Raw genomic sequence first — 27586 nt, 5'->3', positions numbered from 1 at the left:
TGCGGAGCGGTCCGGGCGCGTGGCTCCCGCGGGGAGGCGGCTGGGACCCCGCAGGCCCCGGCCGCAGCGCGGAGCACTGTATGGAAAGGGCTGGGGCGGAGAGGATCTCCCCGGGCCCGGCCCGGCCCGGCCGACCCCAGACCTGCAGGAGGACGGCCGAGACTGGACCAGGCCGCCTGGGCCCCTTCACAGCCCCAGGCCTCTCCACTCCTAGCCTGGCGGGATGGATGGGGCTGGTGTCCCTGAACCTCCGGGCGAGTCGGGCTGTCCTCCAGCGGGGAGGAGCTGGGCAGGGGAGGAGCTGGGCAGGGGAGGAGGAGCTGGGTGGAGGAGGAGCTGGGCTGGGGAGGAGGAGCTGGGTGGAGGAGGAGCTGGGCTGGGGAGGAGGAGCTGGGTGGAGGAGGAGCTGGGCTGGGGAGGAGGAGCTGGGTGGAGGGGAGGAGGAGCTGGGCAGGGGAGGAGGAGCTGGGTGGAGGAGGAGGAGCTGGGTGGAGGGGAGGAGGAGCTGGGTGGAGGGGAGGAGGAGCTGGACAGGGAGGAGGTGCTGGGCAGGAAGGGGTTCCCATCATGGCAGAATTTAGCTTTCATTGCTGCTCCCTCCAGGACTCCCAGAAGGCATCTTGGGTAAGTTAGCATCTCAGATGCCCAGGTGATGCCCAGGTGACGCGTGAATAAAGTAAGGGTACCAGCTGGGCACCTGTGGCCCATGCCCGTAATGTAGTTACCCTGGAGGCTGAGAATTGAGAATTGTAATTAGAAGCCAGCCTGGGCAGGAAAGTTTGAGACTTTTTTTTTTGGGGTCGGGTCGTTGGGCCTGAACTCTGGGCCTGGGCACTGTCCCTCAGCTCTTCAGCTCAAGGCTAGCGCTCTACCACTTGAGCCACAGCGCCACTTCTGGCTATTTTTGCTTATGTGGTGCTGAGGAATCGAACCCAGGGCCTCAGGCATGCAAGGCAAGCGCTCTACCACTGAGCCACCTTCCCAGCCCAAGCTTGGGATTTTTATCTCCAACTAACTACCAAAAAGCTGCAAGTGTGGCATGGCTCTAGTGGTAGAGCACCAGTTTTGAGCAAAAAAGCCAAGGGAAAATGCACACACACACACACACACACAAACTGGCCCTGAAGGTCTAGATCCTCAAACTTACCAGTGACTTCCCAGCAAATCCTCATCTTAAGCTGACACCACGCAGGGAGTAGGGATGACATTAGACTCAGCGCTAATGTGTGTGTGTGTGTGTGTGTGTTTTAACTAGTTCTGGGGCTTGAACTCAGTGCCTGGTCACTATCCCTGAGCTTCTTTTGTTCAAGGCTAGTGCCCTACCACTGGAGCCATAGCACCACTTTCAGCTTTTTCTGTGTATGTGGTACTTTAGAGGAATCAAACCCGGGGCTTCATCATTGCTAGTCAAGCACTCTACCACTAAGCCACATTCCCAGCCATCTAATGTGTTTCCTAGCCAGGACGCCTTTGCCTTGAAGATGGACTCTTCAGCTAGTAACAAGAAGTAGAGACAGAGGCAGAGCTCTAGTACCTGAATCAGAGCCAGGGGGCTTCACTCTGCCAGAAGGCCTTCACCCATGTCTTCATCCTGCTCTGGGCAAGTTTTCAGCTCCAGCTGTTTCCACCTCCTGCCCTGGCTTTGGACACGTGTGTCGCTTGTTTTAAAAGACAGCATTTTCTGGGTACATGTGGTTCACACCTGTAATCCTACCCCCCAGGAGGCTGTGACTTTAGAGGATTTTGGAAGCTACATTCTGTCTCTAAAACAGCAAAAAAGCAGGACTGGATGCATGGCTCAAGTGGTAGTGTCACCCTAGCAAGTGTCACCTCAGAGCCACCAAAAAGAACAGATCAAAAGCACAGCACTGGGCAGACCCTGTAACTTGCCACTGTCCTAGCTCATTGCCTAATGACACTAGTCTCAGCCTCCCTCAGGGCCTGTGCACTGACTGTCTCCTCAGCCCAGAACACTTTCCCTCAGATCTCTGTGAGACTCACATCCTCTCTTCCTGGTTCCCAGCTCAGTGCCACTTCACAGGGAGACCGTAATGCTACCCCTGCCTCCCTGATCACTTCTAGCTTTTTCTATCACTGTTTCACACGCCTTTTTGCTAGTACTGGGGCTTGTGCTCAGGACCTTGTGCCTCCTTGCGTTTCTTCATTCAAGGCTGGTGCTCTACTATTTGAGCCACACCTCGTTTCTGGCTTACTGGTGGTTAACTGGAGATAAGTCTTAAGGACTTTTTTCCCTGGGTCGTCTCTGAACTACAACCCTCAAAGGTCAGCCTTCCGAGTAGCTAGAATTATAGGTATGAGCCACCAGTACCCAGCTTGACACTCTTCTGAAGTGAGTTCCACCTGGGCAGACTTGCTGCCTGTCTGGTGCTTTTCTACCATCTCAGTCTCTGATCAGGCCTGTTGCTCAGTATATCAACAAGTCAACAAGGCCCTAATTCAAATGAGAGATCATCATATGACATTGGGAGCCTGAAGGGGGAGTCTGCCTTGCTATCATTCCATCATTGATTTCAAATGACACGTCTGGAACTCGGTAGCCAGGATTTGGGTCCTGAGGAGTCTTTCCAATCAGTAAACCAGCAGTGGGGGGCCATGCTGGGAGAGGAATGTCCCCCTCTTCTAAAAATAAATCTTCAGGGGCTGGAAGGTGGCTCAGTGGTAGAGTGCTTACCTCGCATGCAGGAGGCCCTGAGTTTGATTCCTCAGCACCACATAAGCAGAAAAAGCTGGATGTGGCGCTGTGGTTCAAGTGGTAGAGTGCAACCTTGAGCTGAAGAGCTGAGGGACAGCGCTCAGGCCCAGAGTTCAAGCCCCATGACCGACCAAAAATAATAAACAAATTTAGAAAAACATCTTCCAGAGCGACCTGCCCTGTGTGAGATGCTTTTAATGAGCGGTCTCAGCTCGGTGGCCAGGAGTTCACATTGGGTGGGGGTCGTGCATCTCGGCTCACTTCCTTGTGTCCCTGTCTCTTTGTACCATGAGGCCCAGGTGGCCTCCTTTGGCTCAGCTGCTGGTCCTCCAGCCTCTTGTCTTCTGTTTCAGCCTCTGGGGAGGCTGTGCCAGCTCCGGCCGGGTGCCAGGTGCTTGTCTTTAGTTCCTGTGTGCTGGTAGGTTGCTCAGTGAATCTGGTTGAGGGCATAGGCTCGGGCGGTGCTGAGGGCGGCTTCCAGGTCAGCAGTGCTTCCGGTGCCCTGGGCCACCAGTCGAGAGCCCCAGGACTTCCCCCCCATGTGGTTGCACACGGCCAGGGCCCAGGCTGCTGCTGTGAAGGCAGGTGTAGTACCCTGAGGAGAATCAGAAGCAGAGGCAAGGGGAAGTGGGGTCCAAGAGATCAGCCCCTCCCTCCCCCGCCCCCGCCCCGCTGCTAGGCAGCAGCTAGTGAGGTGAGGGAGAAGGGCTGGACAGGATGAGTGTGTGTGTGTGTGTGTGGGGGTGGAACTGGGAAATCTCAGGGTGCTTTCTGGGTGGGAGGGGCTGTCCACAGGGACTAGGAGATCGCCCCTCCCTGTCATCATGGGTGTCCTCGCAGGTGCCCCCCATGGCCCCCCTCCAGGCTCAGAGCTCGGTGGGGCTGGGGCTGCTTGCTCACCTGGGCCACCTGGCAGGCACAGAGCACACTGCCCGAGCCCTGGGGGCTGAGCAGGAGCACGGACGTGCCGGGGGCCTGCGCACACAGCTGCCGCACCACCTTCACCAGCACCTGGCGGGGGGGGGGGGGAACGGGGTGAGCAGTTTCCCAGATACCCCGCTGTCTCCACGGCAGGACTCGGCCCTCCCCAGGCCTGGGGAGACTTCAGACAGACTCACAGAGAGGGACTCCGCAGAGACGGTGTCCACGATCAGACGCCCCTTCGTGTGCCGCTTCAGCAGCTCCTGGGACTTCTCTGCAGCCTGTAGGCGGGAGGGACAGCCCAGAGGCCGGCTGAGGGGCGCTGGGACTGGGACTTGAACTCAGGGTCTCATGCTCTTAGCTTTTCCCCCCTCAAGGCAGGTATTCTACTACTTGAGCCACAGCTCCTCCCTGGCTTTGTGATGGTTAATTGGATGGAAGAGTTTCTTGGATTTGCCTGCCTGGGCTGGCTTAGGACTTTGATTTTTCAGATCTGGGCCTCATGAGTGGTTAGGATTACAGGTGTGATGACACAGGTCATCAGGCTGCCTAGCATGGCCCCTTCCTCCCCCTGACTGTCACCACAGCTTCAGGCCCCTGTGCCGAGGTCGCTGAATGTGCGAGGACGTGGCTGGAGGGGCTTAGTAGTCAAGGAACAATGAAGGTTGCTGAATGGTGGTCAAGTCAGAAGGCTTCCTGGAGGGAAGGGTTTAGGCAGAGCCGCAGCCTGGCGGAGAGCTGAGGACGCAGCCTTGCAATGGCTCCTGGTGGGGCGCGGGGTGGGGGGGAGGGGCGTTGAAGCTGACGCCTACTCCCACCTGCCTGTCCCCACACAGCCTCCCAGGGTTCCCGGGGTTGGTGCCGCAGTGCCTGAGCGCATGGGTGCACCTGCTCTCACCTGGCCCATCTCCAGCTTCCGGACGGCTGTGTTGGCACGGCGCTGCAGGGCCTTCAGCGTGGCCTGCAGCTCCCGCCGCTGCCACTGGGGCATCACCGCGGTGTCCACGGCCTACGGCCAGAGCCGTGTGTCGCCCTGCCCTTCCCCAAGGGGCCAACGCCACCCCCACCCCCAGGCCAGCCAGAGCCCAAGCATTTGGGGTGCTTGGGGAAGACGGGAAAGACCCAGCTTGGGGGTGGGGGGAGTGGCTCTCACTTCTGTGAGTCGCCCCATGTCCTTGGACAGTCGCTGAGCCTCGGTCAGGTCACGGGTGCCTCGACTCAGCCTCTCTGAAGCTGCTTCCACCTCGTGGGCCAGAGCCTGGCCCACGTCCCGGGCCTGCAAGGGAGCGGCAGGACCGTGAGGGGTGGCTGGTGACACTCAGTGGCCAGGACAGGGGCTTGCAGTTCATGGCTGCCACCAAATAATAAAGCGACCAGCTCTAAGGACAGCCGTACCAGGGCACCCTGGCATGCCAGTGTCGCGGTGTGTGTCCCCGGACCCTCATCTCTACCCAGAAGTCTCTGGAGCTAAGGCATGCTGACCTGCTGGGCCTGCTCCCCAGTGACAGCCAGAAGGCGGGTGGTCCCCTTGGCAAGCTGGCGCTCCCCGATAATGACCAGGTCCCTCACCGCCCCTGTGCGCAGCAGGTGCCTATGGGCGGGAGGAAGGAGAAAGTCAGAGGGGATGATGGGAAAGATGGAAGAAGGCTAAGCCCCAAACTGAGGTCTGGAGGTCCCACAGACCAGGGGAAGGGTGTGGCCCAGGCCTGGGGCTAGGGCAGTGGAGATGGCTCACGTGCCACAGCAGAGCTCCATGGAGGTGTGCAGGGCAGCCTGGGAAGCTGGCTCCAATGCCTGGGCCACGGGCACACCCACCGACACCACCCGCACGGGGTCCGGGTACGCCTGAGGGGAGAGGGGAGAGCCTGTGAGCCACTGCAGGCTGCCTGGTGGGTGTGCCGGAAGCGGGCAGGCCAGGGCCACCAATCCACCTCGTCCAGAGAGCGCAGACCAGGGATGTGAGCGGTGAGCGCCAGGGGCACCTCCTCCATGTACACAGCTTCATCCCGCCCCACGGCCTCCTGCACGGCGCCCTCCACTTTCCAGAGCTGCTCGGGGGTCAGTGCTGTCTGGAGAGTGGGAGGTGGGGAACACAGAGCCACAGGCATCATGGGACATGTCTCCACATGACATGCTTGTTATTGATGCACTTATGAGCAGTCAGTGGCCATGGAGTTATTCCTAGCTAACCAGCAAAAAGCCAGAACAGATCTGTGGCTCAAGTGGTAGAATAGCAGCCTTTGAGACAAAAAAGCCAAGTGACCTGGACACTGGTGGCTCACACCTGTAATCCTAGATGGTTCAAAGCCAGCATGGGCAGGAAAAGTCCGTAGGACTCTTGTCTCCAGTTAACCACCAGAAAACTGGAAATGGTGCTGTGGTTCAAAGTGGTGGATGCTAGCCTTGAGAAAAAGAGCTTAGGGACAGAGCCCAGGTCCTGAGTTCAAGCCCCACAGCCAAAAAAAAAAAAAAAAATGCCAAGTGACATCTGAGTTCAAGCTCTAGTACCAGCACACGCGTGCACGTGCACGTGCACGCATGCACACACAAATATTTACACAGGGGAGGGTGGTCCTGAATACTAACTCAGAGCCGGGCGAGGGCACGGCCTCACTGCTTCACCTGTCCCACCCCTGGGACAGGCAGAGCTGCAGCGCTGTGCCTGGAGCTCAGGCCCTCCGCTAGCAACCCTGTCATCACTGTCAGCTCACCTGGGTGGCCAGGTCAAAGCGCAGCCGCTCGGGGTTGAGATGGGAGCCCCGAGGCTCTGTGCCGGGGCCCAGCGTCTGCCGCAGCGCCCAGTTCAGCAGGTGAGTGGCCGTGTGCTTCTCCATGCATCCCAGTCGCCAGGCCTAGAACACTTTTGTCACCCAGGGGTCTGGGTGAGGGTGAGAGCGGGGAGACGAAGGGACTATAGGCTACCAAGGAAAGCTGGTGGGCCTTACCTCGTCCACGTGTAGCTGTACTTGGTCCCCCACCTGCAGACACGCCGGGGCCACCACCTCATGCAGGATGAAGCCCCCACAAATGTGGGCCCGGGATACAGGAAATAACACATCCTGAGAGAGGGAGGGACCAAGACCCCAAAGCGCCTGCTTGCAGCTGTCCCTTCTCCTTGGCTCCCATCCAGGCTCAGATCTGCCTTCCGCCTCATTCGCTCAGGGAGGGAGGTGCTTACCGGCTGCCCTGCCGGGACCAGGTAGCCCCGGTCTGAAGCCTGACCCCCCTGTTCAGCGTAGAAGTTGGTCCTGTCCAGGAGGAGGCCACAGCGCTGGCCTGCCCCCACAGAGGCCACCGCTGTCCCGTTCTCCGTGTACAGCTGTAGAACCTGGGCCTCACAGGGGTCAAACTCTGGTGGGACACGGAATGCTTATTAGTACTCAATCTGGGCTGGACTGGGCTGGTGGGGCTGGGACTTGAGGCCAACAGGCACCTGGCTGGGTACCTCCAACTGTGGCCATAGCGGCCCCTGGTGGCTGCCCTGAGGAATCCACAGGGGTTTCTAGCCATCATCTTGGACACAACACAGGCCATCTGTGGGCCCAGACTCTCACCATAACCTCCACCGGGCTGCAGGGTGTAGCGGTACTTGGGGCTGTCATCTGTTGGGGGCACCCCCTGACGCTGTAGCTCCCCCAGTGCATGGACGTCAAGGTGCAATCTCTGCTCCTGAGCTGGCTCAGCTTGTTGGGCCCGGTGCTGCAGAAAGGACATGAATAAGAACATGTCTACTCTGGGCATGGTGGCATGCCTGTAATACTAGCTACTCAGGAGGCTGAGATCTGAGGAATGGGATTCAATGCCAGTCCAGTCAAGGAAAGTCTACAAGGTGCTCATCTTCAAATAACCAGCAAAACATAGGAAGTGGCGCTGTGGCTCAAGTGGTACAGCGCTAGCCTTGAGCTGAAGAGCTGAGGGACAGCGCCCAGGTCCAGAGTTCAAGCCGCACACCAACAAAAAGAACAAGAAAGAGAAAAAAGAACATGTCTATGGAGAATGCCATGGGACCGGAGTCTTGTACAGCCATGTCCCTGTGGATCCTAAAGTCCCTCTAGAATCGGACCCCAGATCTCGGCTGGCTGCTGGAGACCCCCTCTCAGCTTCCTGGTGAGTCCGCTGTCAAGCTCCCTTGGATCAGCCAGACCTGCTGCTGCCTCACTTGACCCTCTGGGATGCCACGCTGGCTTCTTTTCTGGTCCTTTGTTTCCTTCACCGAGGTCAGTGTCCCTCTCTAGAGTCATGTGTGGGGCTGGAGGCTCCTCCTGTCACCCGTGACTGAGGGAACAGCCCCATCTCAGCCTCTGGCTTCCTCTCAGCAACAGCAGCTGTTGCTCTAGAGAAGGGGCTGAGGTGACCTACCAGAATCCAGAGTGGGGTCCCCAGCTGTACCTGGGCCTCCTCCTGGGCCAGCCTTTCCAGGCCAGCGGAGTCCAGCTGTACCCCCTTCTCTTCCAGCATCAGCTCTACCAGGTCCAGGGGGAGCCCCAGATTTCCGGACAGTGACAAGGACCAGGCCACTTCGGCTGTGTGGAAGAAGAGTGTTGATGGGGGGGGCGGGGGGGGGGGAGAAAGGGGAAGTCACACAGAAGCCAGCGGGTGGCCCTTCCCCATCGCTGGGTCCTCCCAGGTGAGTGCTCCCACCTTTAGGCTTCACGAGCCCACCTTGGAAAGCAGGGACGGGAGGGGGCTGGCTGGGCAGGCAGCACAGGTCTGGGTGTCGGAAGGGGGTACGGAGGAGGAAGTTGGTGTGGAGGTGTGTGAGGGTGTATGTGGTGCAGGGTGGGCCGGAACCCCCGAACCGTGGCCAGGACTCGCCTCTCCTCACCAGGGAACAGATCCAAAGGCCCCAGGTGCTTCAAGGTGCGGTCGATGATCCTGCGGCCCCGCTGCAGGGAGGCCAGAAAGGCCGCCTCGTCCTCTGACACCAGGCTGGCTATCTGACACGGGGCAGGGCGGGCGTGGAACTGGCGCACTCAGAGGGAAGCCACCTCCCCAGCTCCCCCACCACCCCTCCCCACCCGAATCTGTACCTGGGCTGAATTCTCCTGCAGTTCGGGGTAAGCGGCTCCCTAGGGGAGGTGGAGAGAGCTTGGCAGTGTGACACACAATCAGCCCCAGCTACCTCCCTTCCCTGCCCGCCCTGCGGAGCCCCCACCCCACCCACCCCCTCTTCCACTCCCCCGGGGACCCAGCTAGGGAGATGCTTTAGGGTTGGGTTAGCAGAAGTGGATCCCTGCAGATTTCAGATTTCAGGCAAGGAGCCTCCTGACATCTCTCCATGCTTTTTGTGAGCACCCTGCTGGTGGTACCGTGTTGGACAGCAGGGTGGGGAGCTGGGGTGCTCTGTGTTTGGTTCCCTGAGGGTCCAGAAAGGCCCAGGTGAGGAGGTCCTTACCAGCGTCTCCACCACCACAGGCACCAGGCTGCCTAAGAAGCCAGGGGGTGCCCGCAGCACCTCCGTGGAGAACCGCACGGCGCGGCGGAGAATCCGGCGAAGAACCAACCTAAAGGGTTCAGAGCCCAGAGGTGGGTCAGGTCCAGCCATGCCCGCTGGGGTGTTTGCCTCCACCCCAAGGCCCTTGCCCCAGCCCCTCCCTCCCTGTAGCCCTTCCAGACTCACGGGGCTCCCGACATCCCCGGAGAGACGCCGTCAGCAATGCACACGCTGATGGTGCGCATGTGATCCGCCACCACGCGGTACGCCGTGTCGATGCGCCCCTCATCTGCCTCCCCGACTCGGCCTGAGTAAGGGGGTGCCCCGCAGCCCTGGAACGCACAAGAGAAGAAGACATCGCCGCTGGCCCTGCCTGACCTGGCCTCGGTGGCTCTCATCATAAACCGCAGGGCATCTGCCCTCAGCCCTGGGCTGAGCGCCTCCACTGTGGCCTTGTGGACAGACACCCAAGCAAACACGGGTCAGGCGCCACTGTCCCGGGGCTCATCCTGGGCACTACTAGTGACATCAGGAGCTGGGCACCAGTGGCTCACACCTGTAATCCTAGCTACTCAGGAGGCTGAGGTCTGAGGATGGTGGTTCAAAGCCAGCCCAGGCAGGAAAGTCCATGAGACTTTTTTTTTCTGGTCAGTTATGGGACTTGAACTCTGGGCCTGGACGCTGTCCCTCAGCTCTTCAGCTCAAGGCTAGCACTCTACCACTTGAGCCACAGCGCCACTTCCGGTTTTTTTCTTTTTGCTTATGTGGTGTTGAGGAATCGAACCCAGGGCCTCATGCATGCAAGGCAAGCACTCTACCAATGAGCCACCTTCCCAGCCCCTCCATGAGATTCTCAGCTCCAATTAAGCACAAGAAAACTGAAGTGGTGTTGTGGCTCAAGTATTGGAGCGCTCTCACCTTGAGCTGAAGCTGAGGGCCAGCGCTCAGGCCCAGAGTTCAAGCCCCTTGACTGACAGGAAAAAAAAAAATAGTGCCATCATGGCACTTGCTTACTGACTCTACCAGGACCTGCTATCTCTAAACCAGCCCCTCTGGGAGGCATGGTTACCCTTGTTTTCAAGGAAGAGAGGAGAGAAAGAGAGCTGGGTGCCAATGGCTTGTGCCTGTAATCCTAGTTACTTGGGAGGCTGAGAGCTGTTCAAAGCCAGCCCAAGCAGGAAAAAGCCTGTGAGACTCTTATTTCCAATTAACCATCAAAAAGTCAAAAGTGGAACTGTGGTTCAAGTGGTAGAGCACCAGATTGGAGCAAAAAAACTAAGGGACAGAACCCAGGCCTTGAGTTCAAGCCCCAGTACTGGGGGAGGAGAGGGCAGAGGCGCGGCAACAGGCCACGCAGCGGCATGCTGGCTCAGAGGTGACATCTGATTCCAAGTGCTCTTCACTTGCTGCTCTGCCTCCCAGCCTGGGGAGCAGAGGATGGGCAGAAAGCGGGTGCACAGCCGAGGGCTACGTGGTTATAGCACTTGATTTGCCCCACTTCATGAGGCTTGAACTCTGGGCTGGGGCAATGTCCTCGCGCTCTTCAGCTCAAGGCGAGCCCTCTACCGCTTGAGCCACAGCGCCACTTCCGGTTTTCTAGTGTTTATTGGAGAGTCTCACAGACTTCCCTGCCTGGGCTGGCTTCGAACCGTGATCCTCAGATCTCAGCCTCCTGTGTAGGTAGGATTACAGGCATGAGCCAGTGGCGCCCGACTGATCTGCCCCACTTCTAACCTGTTCTTCCTAGGTGCCCATGTCAGCTCTCTTCCCAGGCCCTTCCTTCTCTCTCCTCAGGATCCTCCAGCTCATCTGCTTTCCTTCCCCCATTGCTACCCAGGAAGCCGCGCCCTGACCTCTTGCCTGGACTGGTGACAGCCTCCCTGGTGCCCATCATCCGCAGGTGATGGAAATGTCCTTTCACAGGCGCACAGCAGTCCTGCCACCGCCCCTCCCAGCCCCCCTCACCACAGGCAGAAGGAAAGTCATTCTGGACTTCAAGGCCTCACCAGATGTGACTCCTGCCTTCCCCGCTGTGGGAGGTCGGTTATTAAAGGCTCCTCCTCTTTTTTTTTTTAAGCCCATGCAGCTTTTGGATGTGTTTACGGTCGCTTCCCCGTAAAGGGATGGAATCGATTTCTCCATCTGAGTCTGCGTCTGCCCACGCCTTGCTGGGACTGAGGCAGTCAGTGGAAAGGACACGCTTGGGAGCCCGTGCTTCTGTTCTCCTCTTTGGAGCCTTGCTTTGCCGTGAGGTGAGCGAGCCTGGGCTCCCCAGCTGGGAGACAACAGACACACGACCCGGTCACCCCACTGTCCCACACTGGCGGCCAGCAGGAGAGCTGCCTGTGCCTGCACACAGGTGCACAGGTAAGCTCACTCAAGACTAACAGCATGGCCAGAGGCTCACGCCTGTAATCCTCGTTCCTCAGGGGGCTGAGGTTTGAGGATTGCAGTTTGAAGTCAGGTGAAGAAAAGTCTATGAGGGCTGGGAAGGTGGCTCAGTGGTAGAGTGCTAGCCTTGCATGCCTGAGGCCCTGGGTTCGATTCCTCAGCATCACATAAGCAAAAAGAAAAAAGCCAGAAGTGGCGCTGTGGCTCAAGTGGTAGAGTGTTAGCCTTGAGCTGAAGAGCTGAGGGACAGCGCCCAGGCCCAGAGTTCAGGCCCCACGACTGGATAAAAAAAAAAAAAAGAAAAGTCTATGAGGGTTGGGAAGGTGGCTCAGTGGTAGAGCGCTTGCCTTGTATGCATCAGGCCCTGGGTTCGATTCCTTAGCACCACATAAGCAGAAAAAGCCAGAAGTGGCTCTGTGGCTCAAGTGGTAGAGCTCTCTCCTTGAGCTGAAGAGCTGAGGGACAGCACCCAGGCCCAGAGTACAGGTCCCACAACCAACAACAACAACAACAAAAGTCTATAAGACTCACTCTTTTTTGTTGGTCATGGGGCTTGAACTCTGGGCCTGGGCGCTGTCCCTCAGCTCCTCAGCTCTTCAGCTCAAGGTGAGCATTCTACCACTTGAGGCACAGCACCACTTTCTCCATGGCGATTTTAAGTCAGGAAGTGCTAAGGTGTTTATTATTCCAAGAAATGACATGGTTTCCACCGTACCCCATGTGGTTCTGCTTTAGCTGGCAGATTGCCTTTTTTGTCCTCGGAACATGTCAAGCCCTTTCCCGCCTCAGGACCTCGGCAGCTGCCGTGCCTTCTAGGGGGTAGAAGCTGTCTGTGGCTGTTTTTACAGGCTGCGTGACTTTGGTGGACCTCCTTTACACACTTGTTTAAGAGTTCTTTGTGCCCCCTGCTAGTTACGATCATATTTACTGCTTGTTCTCAATCTGCAAGTTGCTATCTTGCTTTTGCATACATTTATTTATCGTCTGTCTCTCATACTCAAAGGAAATCCCCATGGTCACTTCTGGGCACTGCTACATCCTCTGAAGGGCAGAGGCGGCTCACCTGGTGTATGGCACTGAGCAGCGGGGAGAAGAGGTCGGTGTCGTAGGTGGATCTCTTGCCTTGCAGCACAGCCACCAGCCTCTCCAGGCCCATTCCTGTGTCCACGTGCCGATGGGGCAGGGGCTGCAGGCTTCCATCGGCCTCTCTGGTCAGGGAAAGTGCAAGGTGAGGCCCACCCAGGACCAAGTGCAGTAGAGAAAGGGAGAGGAACCCAAGGAGGCTGTCGGTGGGAGGAGGGACAGGCGGTAACACCACAGGTAACAGATGATACTCTGTGGGTCCTTTCTCACTCTAGCCCCATGCCTACTTGGGGTCTTGCCTGGACCCAAACATTGCCTATGGGGCAGAATTCTTTGCCCTTAAAGAAAGACATGTCACCAGGCTCTGGCAGCTCAAGCCTATAATCCTAGCTACTCAGGAGGCTGTGATCTGAGCTTCATGGTTTGAAGCCAGCTTGGGTAGGAAAGTCCATGAGACTCTTATCTCAACTTAATCAGCAAACAAGCTAGAACTAGAGCTGTGGCTCAAGTGACAGAGTGCCAGCCTGACAGAAAGTACTGACAGAAAGGGGGGGGGGAGGCATATCCAGGCTAGAAGAAAATCTTAAGAGATCACCAAGTTCAACCGCACCGTATGATGACAGCATGACTAATCTGTCAAGAGAGAAGACTAGGATGTTGTCAGTCGCTAGCGGCAGTGTTTACAAACGTGCCTGACACATTCAAGGTGTCTTTTCAGTGTTCATTTTCCTAATTGGATCCATTTTCCAACTGTCAACTTTTCCACTTCTGGTCAGGAATGCTGCTCCTGCTCTGGCCCTGGTTACCTGTTGTGCTGCATGAAGACCAGATTCCAAAGCTCCACCAGCTGTGGGGCTCCGTCCCCTCCAGCCAGGTCATAGTGGATCTCCGTACAGGGCCCACAGGGGCCAGTGTCGCCCATCTCCCAGAAGTTCTCTTGGGGTCCGAAGGAAAGCACACGGCTGGTGGGCACCCTGGGGACCAAGCCAGGAACATGGTGAGAGATGGACGCATTCAGAAGCGGGGACTCCTGTCATGACCATCCCTCCTCGAGGTCCCAGAGCAGCAAGAGGAAGAACAGGGCTGACCCACAGCATGCTGGGATATGTTGAACGGAATGGTCTGGTGGTCTCTCTTCCAGTCCTGTCTGCCAGGAACGGGCATCATGAGGGATTGACTTACCCTAAGCTGAGCCAGATGTCCCTGCTCTCCAGGTCTGGGTCCAGCCCAGCTTTGGGGTCACCACCAAAGTAGGAGACCCAGAGTCTATCCTTAGGGATGCCATAGACCTCAGTCAGCAGTTCCCAGGCCATGCTGCAAGCTTCCTCCTGTAGTGGACCCCAGTGTGGAGGGAGGAGGAATGTGGGTGAGAAAGAGGCCCCTCGGATGCGCCAGCCAACCATGTGAGTTCAGGACAAAATCATTCCCACTCCCTACGCTGTTCCCAGAACATGCCACGACCATTCTGCCTTGAGCATTCTCCTCCCGGGAAAGCTTCCTGCTCTTCTTTAGTCAGCTTTCCTTCCCGTTCTAGAACAAGTCCTACCTTCTTCAGAAACTCTGTCCACCTCAGTTTAGGTGACTGTAACTGCAGTTAGCTTTCTCAGTCTTGCTGCCTGGTCATTTATTCAGACAACTCTGACCAGCCATTAGGCAGGAAGCCCAGTCTCTGCCCTCGGCAGACTTACAGTCCAGTTAGGGAAGTGACATATTCCCTTTGTACCCATCATCTAGTGCTTCACCTGTGTCTAGTATAAGCCTTTATACGAGCAGTCAGGAAAGTGGAGACAAGATAGATCTTGACCTCTTTTTTCTTTTTCTTTTTTTTTCAGTTGTGGGGCTTGAACTCTGGGCCTGGGCGCTGTCCCTCAGCTCTTTGGCTCAAAGCAAGCGCTCTACCAGTTGAGCCACAGCGCCACTTCTGGTTTCCTGGCAGTTAAATGGAGATAAGAGTCTCACGGATTTTCCTTGCCTGGGCTGGCTTTGAACTGCGATCCTCAGGTCTCAGCATCCTGAGTAGCTAGGACTACAGGCGTGAGCCACCAGCGCCTGGCTGCTGAGTCTTTCTTAACCCTTCAGCTCCCTGAAGACTCACCTTAAAATATTCACCCCTAAAAGCCCAGTTGCCAAGCATCTCAAAGAAGGTATGATGGGAGAGGTCTCGGCCCACATCCTCCAGGTCGTTGTGGCGTCCTCCAGCCCGCACACACTTCTGGCTGTTGGCCACGCGTCGGAAGCCTGCCATTTCACTGCGAGGATCCACGGTGCCCAGGAAGATGGGCTTGAACTAGAAGCACATAAAGGTATTTTAAGAATGCCAGATGCAGGGCTGGAAAGGTGGCTCAGTGGTAGAGCGCTTGCCTTGCATGCATGAGGCCCTGGGTTCGATTCCTCAGCACCACATAAGCAAAAAGAAAAAAGCCGGAAGTGGTGCTGTGGCTCAAGTGGTAGAGCACTAGCCTTGAGCTGAAGAGCTGAGGGATAGCATCCAGGCCCAGAGTTCAGGCCCCTCGACCGGACCCCCCCCCAAAAAAAAGAAAAAGAATGCTGGATGCAGGTGGTAATCCACTGGGGAGGCTGAGATCTGAGGATTCTGGTTCAAAGCCAGCCCAGCCAAATAAATCTGAGAGACTCATCTCTAACTGAGCAAAAGAAGCTCAAGGATAGCACTCAGGCCCTGAGCTCACTTGCCAGGAGTGGCACATATACACATAAAAACCAAACAAACCCCAAAGCCAGTCACAAGTTGAAGGTATGGCCTGATTTGTGTTTATTAGCTCAGCCTTTGTCTCTGGAAGAATTCTGGAGAAATTGTTGCTTTATTACTGAAACAGAACAGGAACAAGGTGTTCGGCTGAGTTTTGAGCTATTTTCTTTAAGATGATAAGAAGACTTTGCTTGTGTGAGGGGTAGTTTGCCTTTCACACAGAGAGTTATCAGAATCTTTTCCTTCCTCCCAGGAACAAGGTGAGGGACTGCAGCCAAGAATAGGCTAGTTCAAAGGACACAGAGTTGGGGGGAGGGGCTTTTAATTAATTCACAGGGCCTAGCAAAAACATATCTGTCTTTTTTTGTAATTTATTGGAGATGGGTCTCAAGGACTTTCCTGCTTGGGCTGACTTTGAACCCCAATCCTCAGATCTCAGTCTCCTGACTAGTGAGGATTACAAGCATGAGCTACTTTGCAGATTTTCACATATTGTGGAGGTCTTTGGAATATAACTCCTGTGACATGAGGGATCACTATTTATATTTTTTGTAAAACCAGGTGAGGAATCATTATTTATCTATTAAAAAAAAATAACCGATACAGCGAAGCTGCAATAAGTGAACTGTGATATAGCAAGGGATGACTGTACTCCAAGAAGAAAGAAAAGCCGAAAGTGGAGCTGTGGCTCATGTAATAAACTGCTAGCCTTAAGCAAAAAAGCTCAGCCCCTATGTCCCTGAGTTCAAGCCCAGGGCAGGCACAACAACAAAAAGCTTAGGGGAAAATGCATTACCTAGCACACAGCAGGTGCTCAATAAACCTCTTATTTAATGTTTGTGTGTGTGTGTGTGTTTTTGGTCGGTCGTGGGTCTTGAACTCTGGGCCTGGGCGCTGTCCCCTCAGCTCTTCAGCTCAAGGCAAGCGCTCTACCACTTGAGCCACAGCACCACTTCCGGTTTTCTGGTGGTTTATTGGAGATTAGAGTCTCACGGAGTTTCCTGCCAGGGTTGGCTTTGAACTGCGATCCTCATATCTCAGCCTCCTGAGTAGCTAGGATTACAAGCGTGAACCACCAGCTCCCGGCCCTAATTTATATTTTACTAATGAAATCTTCCCTCCCCGCCTGGCCAAGCCTGGAGACAAGGACCCTGTGCCTTCAATTCTGGACCTTTGAGTCAAGCCTTCCTCAAGCCGTAAGCTCCGCCTCCAATCCCTCTATCCAACCACGCACCTCCCTCTTACCCCGAAAGCTCCGCCCCTTGCTTTATTCGCCCAATCCCGCAGCCTTTCTCCAGAAGGCTCGCGAGCCCCGCCCCCTGACCGGTGTGGCTCCGCCCCCACCTGATTCATGCCGGCGTTAACGAACAGCAGACTGGGGTCGCCCCTAGGCCGCACTGACGCCGAAGGCACCAGCCGATGGCCATGGCGATCCCGAAAGAAGCTCAGGAAGGTGTCCCGCACGGCCGATCCTTGGGCTGGCGGGGGTTCGGCTGAGAGCGGTCGAGGGCTGGGACCTTGCCATGAGGACGACCTTCGAATGGCCCGCCGCAGACGCCCGGCTACAGCTGCCACCGATGCCGCCATCTTGGCTCCGGGCAGCGGCTTCACTGGGTCAGAGAGTAACCGAAAGAATGCCTGCGGCTCCCTACAGCGCCCCCTGGCGAGCGGAGGACCCAAGGAGGCAGCCTCTTGAGGCCCAAGAGGCAGAAGTTGGCCTAGCACAGCCTCCCACACATAGTAGGCCCTTAATTCATTTAGCCTTAGAAATATTCCCGGAGAGCTAGGAATATGGTTTACTGGTAGAGTAGCCCTTGATTCTATTCCTCATTACCACATAAACAAAAAAAGCTGGAAGTGATGGTGTAGCCCAAAAGAAGCTCAGGGACAGTGCCCAGGCCCTGGGCTCAAGCCCCAGGACTGGCAAAAGGAAAAAAAAAAAGAAATATTCATGGAGAGCCTACTTTGCAGTAGTCATTGCTTAGGGTGCTTTAGGTACATTAATGGTACATTAATAAAAACCTCCAGCCCTCCATATTCTATATCCTAGCAGATTGTTAGGGTTACTGATTTTTGCAAGGTTGAAAATGAGGCTGTAGACTGACTCTTTTGTGTGTGTGAGGGCATGGATTGTGTTGTGCATTGCTTTTCCAGGCCCAATGAAGAAGGCAGAGAATGCAAGGGAAAGTCAGCATTCATCCAGGAGACAATCAACTGATAGAGGCACACTTTTAGGCCCTTGCCAGTTTTCTTTCCTCTTGGAATTGCCATAGTCATTTTGTCCTTAAAGATTGAAGCAGGCCCTTTGGAACAGGAGCCTGTCAGAGACACAGAAGCCAAATAGCAATCTACTCTATTATTAATTGCTTAATAACATTTGGTCTTTTAATTTGCCTAGGGATAAGAGAGAATCCAGGTCGGCATGTCTTGTGAATTGAAAGCAGCAGGAAATGTTCTCTGTAAGCTTCCCAGTGCAGGTCCCCTTGCCTTCCTCTCCCTGGGGACAGCTCTGACTCTGATGCCAGCAGGCCTTGTGGGCACAGCAGGGGCTTCTCATGATGACCTCTGGTCTCTAGGAAATGAAACATTGGAAAGAGAAGGGAGTTTGCCAAGTTGAAGGCCCTTACCATTTTTTTTTGGTGTATTTTATTTGGTGTGTGTATGTGTGTAAATGTGTGTGTGTGTGTGTGTGTGTGTGTGTGTACGTGTGTACTGGGGCTTGAAATCAAGCCGGGCACTGTCCTTAGCTTTTTCTGCTCAAGGCTGGCACTCTACCACTTGAACCACACTTCTGGCTTTTTGCTGGTTAATTGGAGATGAGAGTCTCCTGTCTGGGCTGGCATTAAACTGCAATCCTCAGATCTCAGTTTCCTGAGTAGCTAGGATTACAGACATGAGCCACTAGCACCTGCCCTTATTTGGGATCTTTTGAGGCACTTTCCCTGAGGAAATGTATAGTCTATTTTGGACTTGGGTTTCTATGGAAATAGTGAATTCTCAGCTGTCTGCTGTCAGCTGTCTGCTGATGAAGCCATGTCTATTCCATGATTCTCTGCCTTTCCCCTAGCCCACATAAGTTAAAGGTGTTGTTTTGAAAGTGTTTTTTTTTTTTTTTGCCTGTTTTGATTTTTCCAATGGTTTTGGAACAGGAACCTAAAGCCAGATGGGGATTTCTAGAAGACTGATGACCTTGAGAAAGACTATGAAATTCTTCCCTGAGTTGAAGTGAGAGCATTTTTCCCCCAGATAAATATAGCAGGGCTTCTATTCAGTACTCATATCAGCTGGTCCAGATTTTGCCGAGAGCTTCTGTGTTATAGTAGGAAGTCTATATTTTAGATTAACTTGGACCTACTGCGCTGCCATGGATTTAGAGTAATTTTGACCTAGTGTGCTGCCATGAATTGAAACAGCTTTACTGATGTAAATTATATACTGTATATAATTTATATACACCATACAAATTCAGTATTTTTATTTATTATTAGTGTGTGTGTGTGTCTTTACTGGGACTTGAAATCAGGGCTTCCAGCTCTTGCTTGGCTTTTTGCTCAAGGCTGGCACCTAGAGATAAGAGTTTCATGTGATCTTTTGTGACTAACTGCTCTTCCTTAGAATTTTTTTTTTTAGTGGCTTCTGTTTGAAGTAGGTTTCCCCCTATCTTATGACTTTGTCTTTGCCACTAAAAATTAATCATTTTCTTTTTTCTTTTTTAAAAATGTGATGCTGTTTGTTGAGTCACTGCTGCTTAGTGTTTCCTGGCAAAGCGCCGTGGTTCTTTTAGGCTTGGGATGTGTCTGTTCTGTTACTTGATGAGGAAGTTAAACTTAAGTTCTGCAGCTTTCCAAGATGGAACTCTTCAGACAGGAAAGCTACCAACTTGGAACTGCTCTCAGGTGAACGGATCCCTGTCTTAATATTGGCAGGAATTTCATTTAGAAGTTTAAAGCACGTGTGGAGTGCACCTATTTGGAGCTCTTCAGCTGGGTTTTGTGCATACTATTTGAGGTACTGTCTTCATGGTTAAAGAGAGTGATGCTTTGTCTTCCCCACATCCGACTTTGTCATTTTTTGGGTATGCTGGTACTGGAGCTTGAACTTGGGGCCAAGGCACTCTTCCTTAGTTTTTTTCACTCAAGGATGGTGCTCCACCACTTGTGCCACAGCTCTACTTCCAGCTTTTTGCTGTTAATTGGACAGAAGAGTCTCCCAGGCTTTCCTGCCTAGCAGACTTCAGACCTAGGTTCTCAGATCTCAGCCACCTGAGCTGCTAGGATTACAGATGTGAACCACTGGCATTGGAATCCAAACTTTTTGTTTTTAAATGTTGCCAGTCGACTTACTTATAGTGGCAGGTTCAAGGTACCCATTTTTTGTCACCACCGCCTCCCGTTTCCATCACCCCCATCCTGGGGGAAACTGTCCTTTCTGATTTTCACTTTGACTCCAGAGGGTAGGAGCAGAGGTCGGCGATGCACTCTGTCTTGGAGTGATGGGCGGGGCAGACACGAGGGACTTCCCCTTCCTCAGCCCGGCCTGGGCCTGGGGAGCCTGTTTCCTCTACAAATCGTAAAGCTTGCTTCTGCTGGATGGCTGAAAAGTTCACCGAGGACGTCTCTGGTTCGATGTGTCCGTCCGCCACCCACGGCCTAGCACCCGGACGGTGCCCGCGGCGCCGGCCGACGCCGGATCCCGTTAGCAATGCCGCCTGGGGGTGGGCAGGGGCGGCGGGTTCTAGCAGGTTCTTGCTCGTGTAGCAGGCTCCCAGGAGACGGTGCTGTGTTGCTCGTCTGGACGGTGTCTGGAGTGACCAACGTGCAATACCGGAGAGGTTTTGGATGAACCTTGGGGTCCCGGGTAGGCGCGAGCGGGGCCGGCGGGCGGGGCCGGAGGCCATCCTGCGCATGCGCCTGCTCCCTTCTCTGTTGCTGGGAGACCGGAGGCGGGCGGGCGCGTGAGGGAAGGGAGGGCGGAGGGGGGCCCGCCCGGCGGCGGAGGCCCGGGAGGGGGGCGGGCCGGGCAGGGGCACCGTGGGGATCCGGGCACCTTCCGCGGTTTGGGTGAAAAGCTAAGGGACAGCGCCCGGGACCCGAGTTCGAGCCCCGGTACGGGCACGCGCGCGCGCGCACAGGGCAGATCGTCGGGTGTGGCCGGCATTGCCTCCCAGACAACGCTACCGAGGCGGGCGCCGCGGCCGCGGGCCAGCGGGGCGATGCCGCTCCCGCCGCTTCCCGCCTGTCCCTGGGCCCTGGGAGATGGCGAGGCGCGGCGGCCCGCGGCCCGCCCTGCCTGCTGTGAGGCGCCTGCAGAACGCGGGGCACGCACGCACGCACGAGGACCCCCGACGGCGCGGGGCTTCCACCGCAGCCCGAGACGCGGAGAAGAGTGCGGGCGGCGCCGGGCGGGACCGGGCGGGACAAGTCGTCCTCCAGCTTCCAGGGCTTTACACCCCCGGGGACAGAGCCCCAGACAAGAGCGTGGAGACGCGGAGCCCGCCAAGTGAGGCTCGAAGCCCTCCATCCCAGACTCAGGACCTGTAAACCGGTGACTTGCCTTATATAGTAATAAGGAATGCAGCTACACCCCATTGGGTAGTTGCTATATGACTTGTAACATGCCACACACACACACACATATATATATGTATATATATACATATATATATATATATATACATATATACACACGTACTGGGGCTTAAACATAGGGCCTCATGGTCCCACTTGTTTTTTTCCATCTAGCCTGGCACTCTGCCACTCGAGTCCTACTGCTGTTTCTGGCTTTATATTGTTTAATTGGAGATAAGAATTGCACAGACTTCTCTGCCGCAGGCTGCCATAAAATCGGGATATTCAGATCTCAGCCTCCTGAGTTGCTAGGATGACAGGTGTGCCTTACCAATGCCCAGCATAGCTTGCTTTTTATTTTGATTTTTCTAGTGCTGGGGCTGGAACACAAGGCCTCGCAGTATGTTCCCTGAGCGTTGTACCACCGAGCAGCTGCCCATCCCCCAAACAACATGCTTTCTACGTAACGACATGAGTTGTTATTCCTACTTTACAAGTGGAAAAGCTGAGAGTAATTTCCTTAATAGCATGTAGAAGCAAGAATTGTATGTGGGCCCAGCACTTGTGGCTCACACCTGTAATCCTAGCGACTCAGGAGGCTGAGATCTGAGGATCAAGGCTCAAAGCCAGCCTGCGCAGAAAATTCCATGAAAATCATCTCCAACAGGAAGTGGAGTTGTAGCTCAAGTGGTAGAGCGCTCGCCTTGAGCTGAAGAGCTGAGGGACAGCGCCCAGGCCCAGAGTTCAAGCCCCACGACCGACAAAAAAAAAAAAAAAGAAAATCATCTCCAATAAACCACCAGAAAACCGGAAGTAGCACTGTGGCTCAAATGGTAGAGCACTCGCCTTGAACTGAAGAGCTATGGGACAGAGCCCAGGCCCAAAGTTCAAGCCCCATGACCAAAAAAATAAATAAATAAAAATGTATATTGTGAATGTGTTAATATATGTAATTCTGGAAAACTCACATGTTTGGTTTTCTAGCTCTCAGAGGACTAATAAGATTACAATAGACTTTTTGTGTGTGTGGTGGTATTGGGGTTTGAACTCAGGGCCTTGAATTCACCTGGTTTGCTTGCTTCTTCAGCTGGTACTCTACTATGTGGAGCCCAATCTCTCTCTCTTTTCTTTTTGTGTGGGGCTTGAACTTGGGGCCTGGGCACTGTCCCTGAACTTTTCTGCTCAAGGCTAATGTTCTACCACTTTGAGGCACAGCTCCGCTTCCAGTATCCTGGTGGTTAATTAGAGTAAGAGTCTCATGGAATTTCTTGGCCTGGCTGGCTTTGAACTGTGATCCTCAGATCTCATCCTCCTGAGTAGCTAGGGTTACAGGTGTGAGCCACCACCGCAGCATCAAGCCCAGCTTTTTGCTGGTAATTTTGGAGATGGAGTCTCAAGGACTTGGGCTGGTTTTGGGCTATCATCCTTGGGATCTCAGCCTCCTCCTGAGTTTCTAGTTTACAGCCATGAGCCACCAACTCCTGACTCAAGAGACTTTTTTTGAGCCTAGTGTACTGGCACCTGCCTGTAATTCTAGCTACTTGGGAGGTAGAGGCAGGAGGATATTGACCTTGAGGCTAGCCAAGGCAAAGTTAGTGGGACCTTGTTTAAAAAACAAAGTAGCCCAGCACTGGTGGCTCATGCCTGTAATCCTAGCTGAAGAGCTCAAGGACAGCGCCCAAGCCCAGAGTTCAAGCCCCACAACCAAAAGAAAAGAAAAGAAAGAGACAGAAAGAGAAAGAAAGAAAGAAATGGAAGCATAGTTCAAGTGGTAGATCATGTGCCTAGCCAATTCATGGTTCTGGGTTCAATCTCCTGCCCAGGGGGTGGGGGAAGAAGAGAGACTTATGACAAAGGTAATGAGAAGGGGGTCACCTAGCAATGACTGAGGATGGAAAAGCCTGGGTCCCTACCTGCTATGAGTCACCTTGGACTACTTTGTTCAGGTATCCAATAGAGGAGAGGAATCTTTTGTTTAAATCACTCTGATGTTAGCTGGGTGCTGGTGGTTCAGGCCTGTAATCCTAACTACTCAGGAGACTGAGGTCTGAGGATCACAATTTAAAACCAGCCTGGGCAGGGAAGTCTGTGAGACTCCTATCTGCAATTAAACACCAAATAAATCGGAAGTGGGGCAGTAGCTCAAGTGATAGAGTGCTAGCCTTGAACTGGCAGGGCTCAGGCCCGGAGTTCAAGCCCTAAAACCGGCACACACACACACACACACACACACACATAAAATATTACCTCTGAGTTGCTCTAAGAATGTTCAGAAAATAGACCCCAGTGTATTATGAAAGGTTATCATTATGTTCGGGGCATGTGGTTAACAGGTCAAGGACATGTTTAAAACATTTTAGAATAAGTTCAATAACAGATTGAGCTTTGAGATTTCATAGGGGCACTTTGTTCGGAAATATCCTTGGAACATTCTGTAATAATGGCTGAAGACAGCACTGGGTCAGCCAGGGCTCTCTGCTGCTTTTAGGCCTGTAGGGCCCAGAGAGGGAAGTATTTGCTGAATCCCAGAGAGAGAGAGAGAGAGAGAGAGAGATGGATGGTGAGGCCCCTTGACCAGCAGGAGGAGATGACACAGGGAAGGAGCTGGGAGGGATCAGGTACAGACAGCGAGAGTGAGTGCAGAGGGACAGGGAAGGAATGAGGCTATGGAATAGTGTTTGTCTCTTTATTCCTCTGATTAGAGAGAGGACAGACATCACTGCAGAGCAGTCTGGGACAAAGATGAATCCTCTCAATACTGAGGGCGACCACTCCAGCTCTATCATGGTCATGAATGACTACGGTGAATTCATGAGAATTCATGGTGACTGCTTTCCTATCAGGGTGTCCCAGGGTTGCCTTGCCAGTTACCTCCTCCCAGCCTGTCTGTGTCCTACAGTGCTAGGGATTGAACCCAGGGCCTTCGGCATGTGCTAGGCCAGTGTTCTCCCACTGAACTACCATCTCGGCCCCATCTGTCTCTTTCTGTACTTGGGGAAGAAACGGATGGTGCTTTTCTGTGCTGTGAGTTCTGTGATGGTCCAGAGGCTGTTGCGGCTGGGAGAAGGCGTGTGCTTTATTCACCTTTGAGCCCCTTGCACCTGGTACTGTGCCTGGAACATAGGTGTCTGGTTCTGTTTCCTGACAGGAGCTGCTGGTGCAAACTTTGAAGATGGGGGCCTGGTGGTGGTAGCCACTCTGGGGTAGCATATACTCTCTTGCTACATTTTTCTGCCTCCCTCTGCTCACCACTGCAGGTTTTGTCAACAACTATTCCCCTCAACACCTGCTGGCCCCTGGGCCTCCTAGGGGAAGGTCTAGGCTGAAGGCTCCAGGCTGAAGAATGAGGTGGAGAGTCTGGGTCAGAGCTGTTTCTCCGTGTCTGGGTTTACACTGCCCTCTGGTGTTTGCTGGTAGGACATGCATGTCCTATGAAAGTTTGTGATCGGTGACCTTTTCCTGACATTGGGGAAGTCAGACTCCCCAGTAGGGGGTTTTGTGGTACTTTTGGGGGAAGGGAGAGTGTTTAAGATCCCCCTCCCCCAATTTAGCTTGTATCTCTTGAGCTACGCAAATGAACTACGCAAGCACAAAGGCAAACAATGTCTCTGAGTCCTCAGCTGTCAAATGTCATTCTAACGGGCTCAATTTTCTTATTCTGCCATGATGCAGGTGGAATAGGCTAGGATTTATCTGATAACTTTCCCTGTGTTTCCTGTCATTGCCAGACACACAATTCTTTTTTTTTTTTTTTGTCGGTCGTGGGGCTTGAACTCTGGGCCTGGGCGCTGTCCCTCAGCTCTTCAGCTCAAGGCGAGTGCTCTACCACTTGAGATAGGAGTCTCGCGGTCTTTCTTGCCAGGGCTGGCTTTGAACCGAGATCCTCAGATCTCAGCCTCCTGAGTAGCTAGGATTACAGGCGTGAGCCACCAGCACCTGGCTAGGCAGACACACAATTCTTACTGTTGACCTCCAGGGTCAGAGTTGCAGGAGGCGTGAGAGGTGGAGAGAAGGTACACTGCCCTCCTGGTGTCTGTGTCTCTGTCTGTCCTGTGTCCTGGTCCACCTGCTCCCTGTGTGCATCTGCCATCCTGCTCCTGTGAGTCCTTCTTCCCCAAGCCAAGCTCCTACTCATTGAACTCCAGTGGAGTCCTGTAGAGTAAAGACAGAGAGTGGAGGTTAATGTCCAGTCAACTCCTCTGACCTTGCTATGGAACTTGCTAGAAACGTCCAACCTTTTTTTTTTTTTTTTGGTCGGCCGTGGGGCTTGAACTCTGGGCCTGGGCACTGTCCCTCAGCTCTTCAGCTCAAGGCGAGCACTCTACCACTTGAGCTACAGTGCCACTTCCGGTTTTCTGGTGGTTTTATTGGAGATAGGAGTCTCACGGTCTCTCCTGCCTGGGCTGGCTTTGAACCTCGATCCTCAGATCTCAGCCTCCTGAGTAGCTAAGATTACAGGCGTGAGCCACCAGCGCCCGGCAACGTCCAACCTTTTGCAGTTAAATGGAACCCCATGAAAGTGCCAATATGCAACCTTGTGTGACTGGACAGCTGACCATTTCGTCTGATTGAGTGTGCTACATTTCTTGTTCACCATCAGGGGCTTGTGCCATTGGGGTCTGTAGCCCCAAGTTTCCAAGCTTCCTTGAGAGGCAGGTCCAAGACACACCAGGGCCTGGGATTGTAGAATGGGGAAGATGGCTTTAGTTAATCACTTAGTTAATTAGTACTGGTGTTGGGGCTTGAATTCAGGGCTTCATGTTCTCATTTGGCGTTTTCCCTCAAGGCTAATGCTCTGCTACTTGAGCCATAGTCTCACTTCTGGCTTTTTGTCGGTTAGATAGAAATAAGAGTTTAACAGACTTTCCTGCCTGGGCTGGCTTTGAACAATGATCCTCAGATCTCAGCCTCCAAAGTAGGTACGCTTACAGGCGTGAGCCACCAGTGCCTATCTGGCTTAAACTTTAATAAAGGGAGTGACCAGGGTATGATGTTAGATTTCTTTTTAGAAGCTAGATGCAAATTTGGGTATATAATTCCATTTTGTATTGACATATGTTGTCTCTTTAAACAAATAGGGAACCCTCAGTCACCTTGGTGTGACCAAGGTGACCTTGGTCATCCTAGTGAGAGGCAGGGTCGAGGTCTCCTCCTCCATCTGTGACCACGGAAGAGGCAGTGCTGTCTCTGCCTAATTCCTCTGGGATCCTCACATTGACCAGAAGCATGGGGAAAGCCACCTGTGGGTGATCTGACAAAAGTCTCAGGAAGCCTGGCACGGGTGGCTCATGCCCAATAATCTTAGCTACTCAGGAGGCTGAGATCTGAGGATCCCAGTTTGAAGCCAGCAAGGGTAGAAAAGTCCCTGTGAGACTCTTCAATTAACTACTCAAAAACCGGAAGTGGTGCTGTGCCTCAAAAGTGGTGGGGTGCTAGCCTTGAGCAAAAGAGCTCAGGGACAGTGTCTAGACCGAGTTCAAGCTCCACCACTGACAAAACAAAACAAAAAACCCCAAAAACAAAAACCGTCCCAGCTGACCAGCCACAGGCAGTGTCAGTGACCAGCCTCAAATGCAAAACCTCCACCTACTTCCTGAGACAGAAGAGACCCCAAGCAAGAGCAGCCTACCCTAGCCAACCCTCCCAATCTGGAGAGAACAGCTTAGTGTGGTGGCACACTCCTGTAATCTTAGCACTTGGGAGGTGGAGGCAGAAAGATGGTGAATTCAAGGCCAGCCTTGACTACACAGTGTGTTGGAGGTTAGTCTGGGCTACGTTGTGGGGAGACTTCCAACCCTCTCTCCTGAAAAAGGAGAAAGAATACAGGTATAATAATCAGTTAGGGGCTGGGAAAGTGGCTGTTAGCTCTAATTTACCCTATCAGTGGCTCAGTGGTAGTGTTTGCCTTGCATGAAGGTCCTGGGTTCGATTCCTCAGCACCACATAAGCACAAAAAGCTGGAAGTGGCGCTGTGGCTCAAGTGGTAGAGCGCTTACCTGGAGCTGAAGAGCTGAGGGACAGCGCCCAGGCCCAGAGTTCAGGCCCCACGACCGACAATAATAATACTAATGATAATAACCATCATCACTGTTATTCAAGCGTCAAGTTTTGTGAGTGATTCATTATTCAGCCGTAGACCCGGGAAGCCTGCTCATGGCTGTTGGCTGCGGGACGTTGATGCCTTCCTTTCCACATTTCTAAGATTTCTACGGTGGCCATTTTTTTGATGATCAGTTAAAAAACAAGAAATAAAAATAACCTCTAACGTCCCTGCCACTTAAAGAGAAAAATGAGGTCTGGACCTAGAGGACGCCTGCAGTGCGCCCGGCTGTCCCGTGAGCAGGAGCCAGGGACACGGGGCCCCGCCCCGCTCCAGCCCTGCTCCCGGGGATCGCAGCCCCCCCCCCCCCGCCCCCGGGCCCAGCCCGGGAGGGCACCGCGCCGCTGCAGCAGGCAGGCCAACTCCGCCCGCCCCGGGAGCGGGATCCCCAGCGCCCCCCCCCCCGGGGAGGGGCCGGGCGAGGGGAGGGGCGCAGACAAAGGAAAGGCGGCGCCGCGCCTCAGTGGACGCGAACCTGTGTCCTGGCAACCCCGCTGCGGTGGCGGTTGCTGGTGGCCGCGAGGTGCCTTGGCTCTCGGGACTTGGTGGCAGTTGGTGCTTGGGTCTCGGTGGTCGTCTCCTCCTCGGTGCAGGCTCCTGGGTGACCCAGTACCCGGAGGGCCAAAACAGGTGGGCTGGGCCTCCAGACCGAGAATCCGAGGCCTGCCCT

At 54.2% G+C, this 27586-nt stretch overlaps 2 protein-coding genes across 2 annotated transcripts in view; one reads left to right on the top strand and one right to left on the bottom strand.

The window, feature by feature from the left end:
• Nucleotides 1–2890: 2890 nt before the first annotated feature.
• On the bottom strand, nucleotides 2891–16836 carry Aars2 (alanyl-tRNA synthetase 2, mitochondrial). The gene is made up of 22 exons (XM_013019043.1): nucleotides 16594–16836; nucleotides 14638–14829; nucleotides 13725–13870; nucleotides 13349–13516; nucleotides 12523–12667; nucleotides 9255–9400; nucleotides 9030–9138; nucleotides 8665–8703; nucleotides 8460–8571; nucleotides 8024–8157; nucleotides 7189–7333; nucleotides 6813–6985; nucleotides 6580–6693; nucleotides 6346–6486; nucleotides 5566–5703; nucleotides 5370–5479; nucleotides 5117–5225; nucleotides 4788–4910; nucleotides 4533–4643; nucleotides 3832–3915; nucleotides 3614–3724; nucleotides 2891–3308 (listed from the first exon to the last, which is right to left on the bottom strand). Exons 1-22 carry the CDS (start codon nucleotides 16834–16836, stop codon nucleotides 3141–3143), a joined length of 2961 nt encoding a protein of 986 aa, XP_012874497.1. The 3' UTR covers nucleotides 2891–3140.
• A 3668-nt stretch (nucleotides 16837–20504) lies between these two features.
• Spats1 (spermatogenesis associated, serine-rich 1) overlaps nucleotides 20505–27586 on the top strand; it is a 20434-nt gene continuing 13352 nt past the window's right edge. The window contains exon 1 of the mRNA XM_013019083.1: nucleotides 20505–20748. Within this exon, the coding sequence (XP_012874537.1) occupies nucleotides 20505–20748 (244 nt within the window). The remainder of the gene's footprint in view (nucleotides 20749–27586) is intronic.

Source organism: Dipodomys ordii, unplaced genomic scaffold (assembly GCF_000151885.1).
Source record: "Dipodomys ordii isolate 6190 unplaced genomic scaffold, Dord_2.0 Scaffold44, whole genome shotgun sequence".
Lineage (NCBI taxonomy): Eukaryota > Metazoa > Chordata > Mammalia > Rodentia > Heteromyidae > Dipodomys > Dipodomys ordii.
Note: the sequence above shows the minus strand (reverse complement) of the source record. Positions and strands in the feature narration are given on the sequence as shown.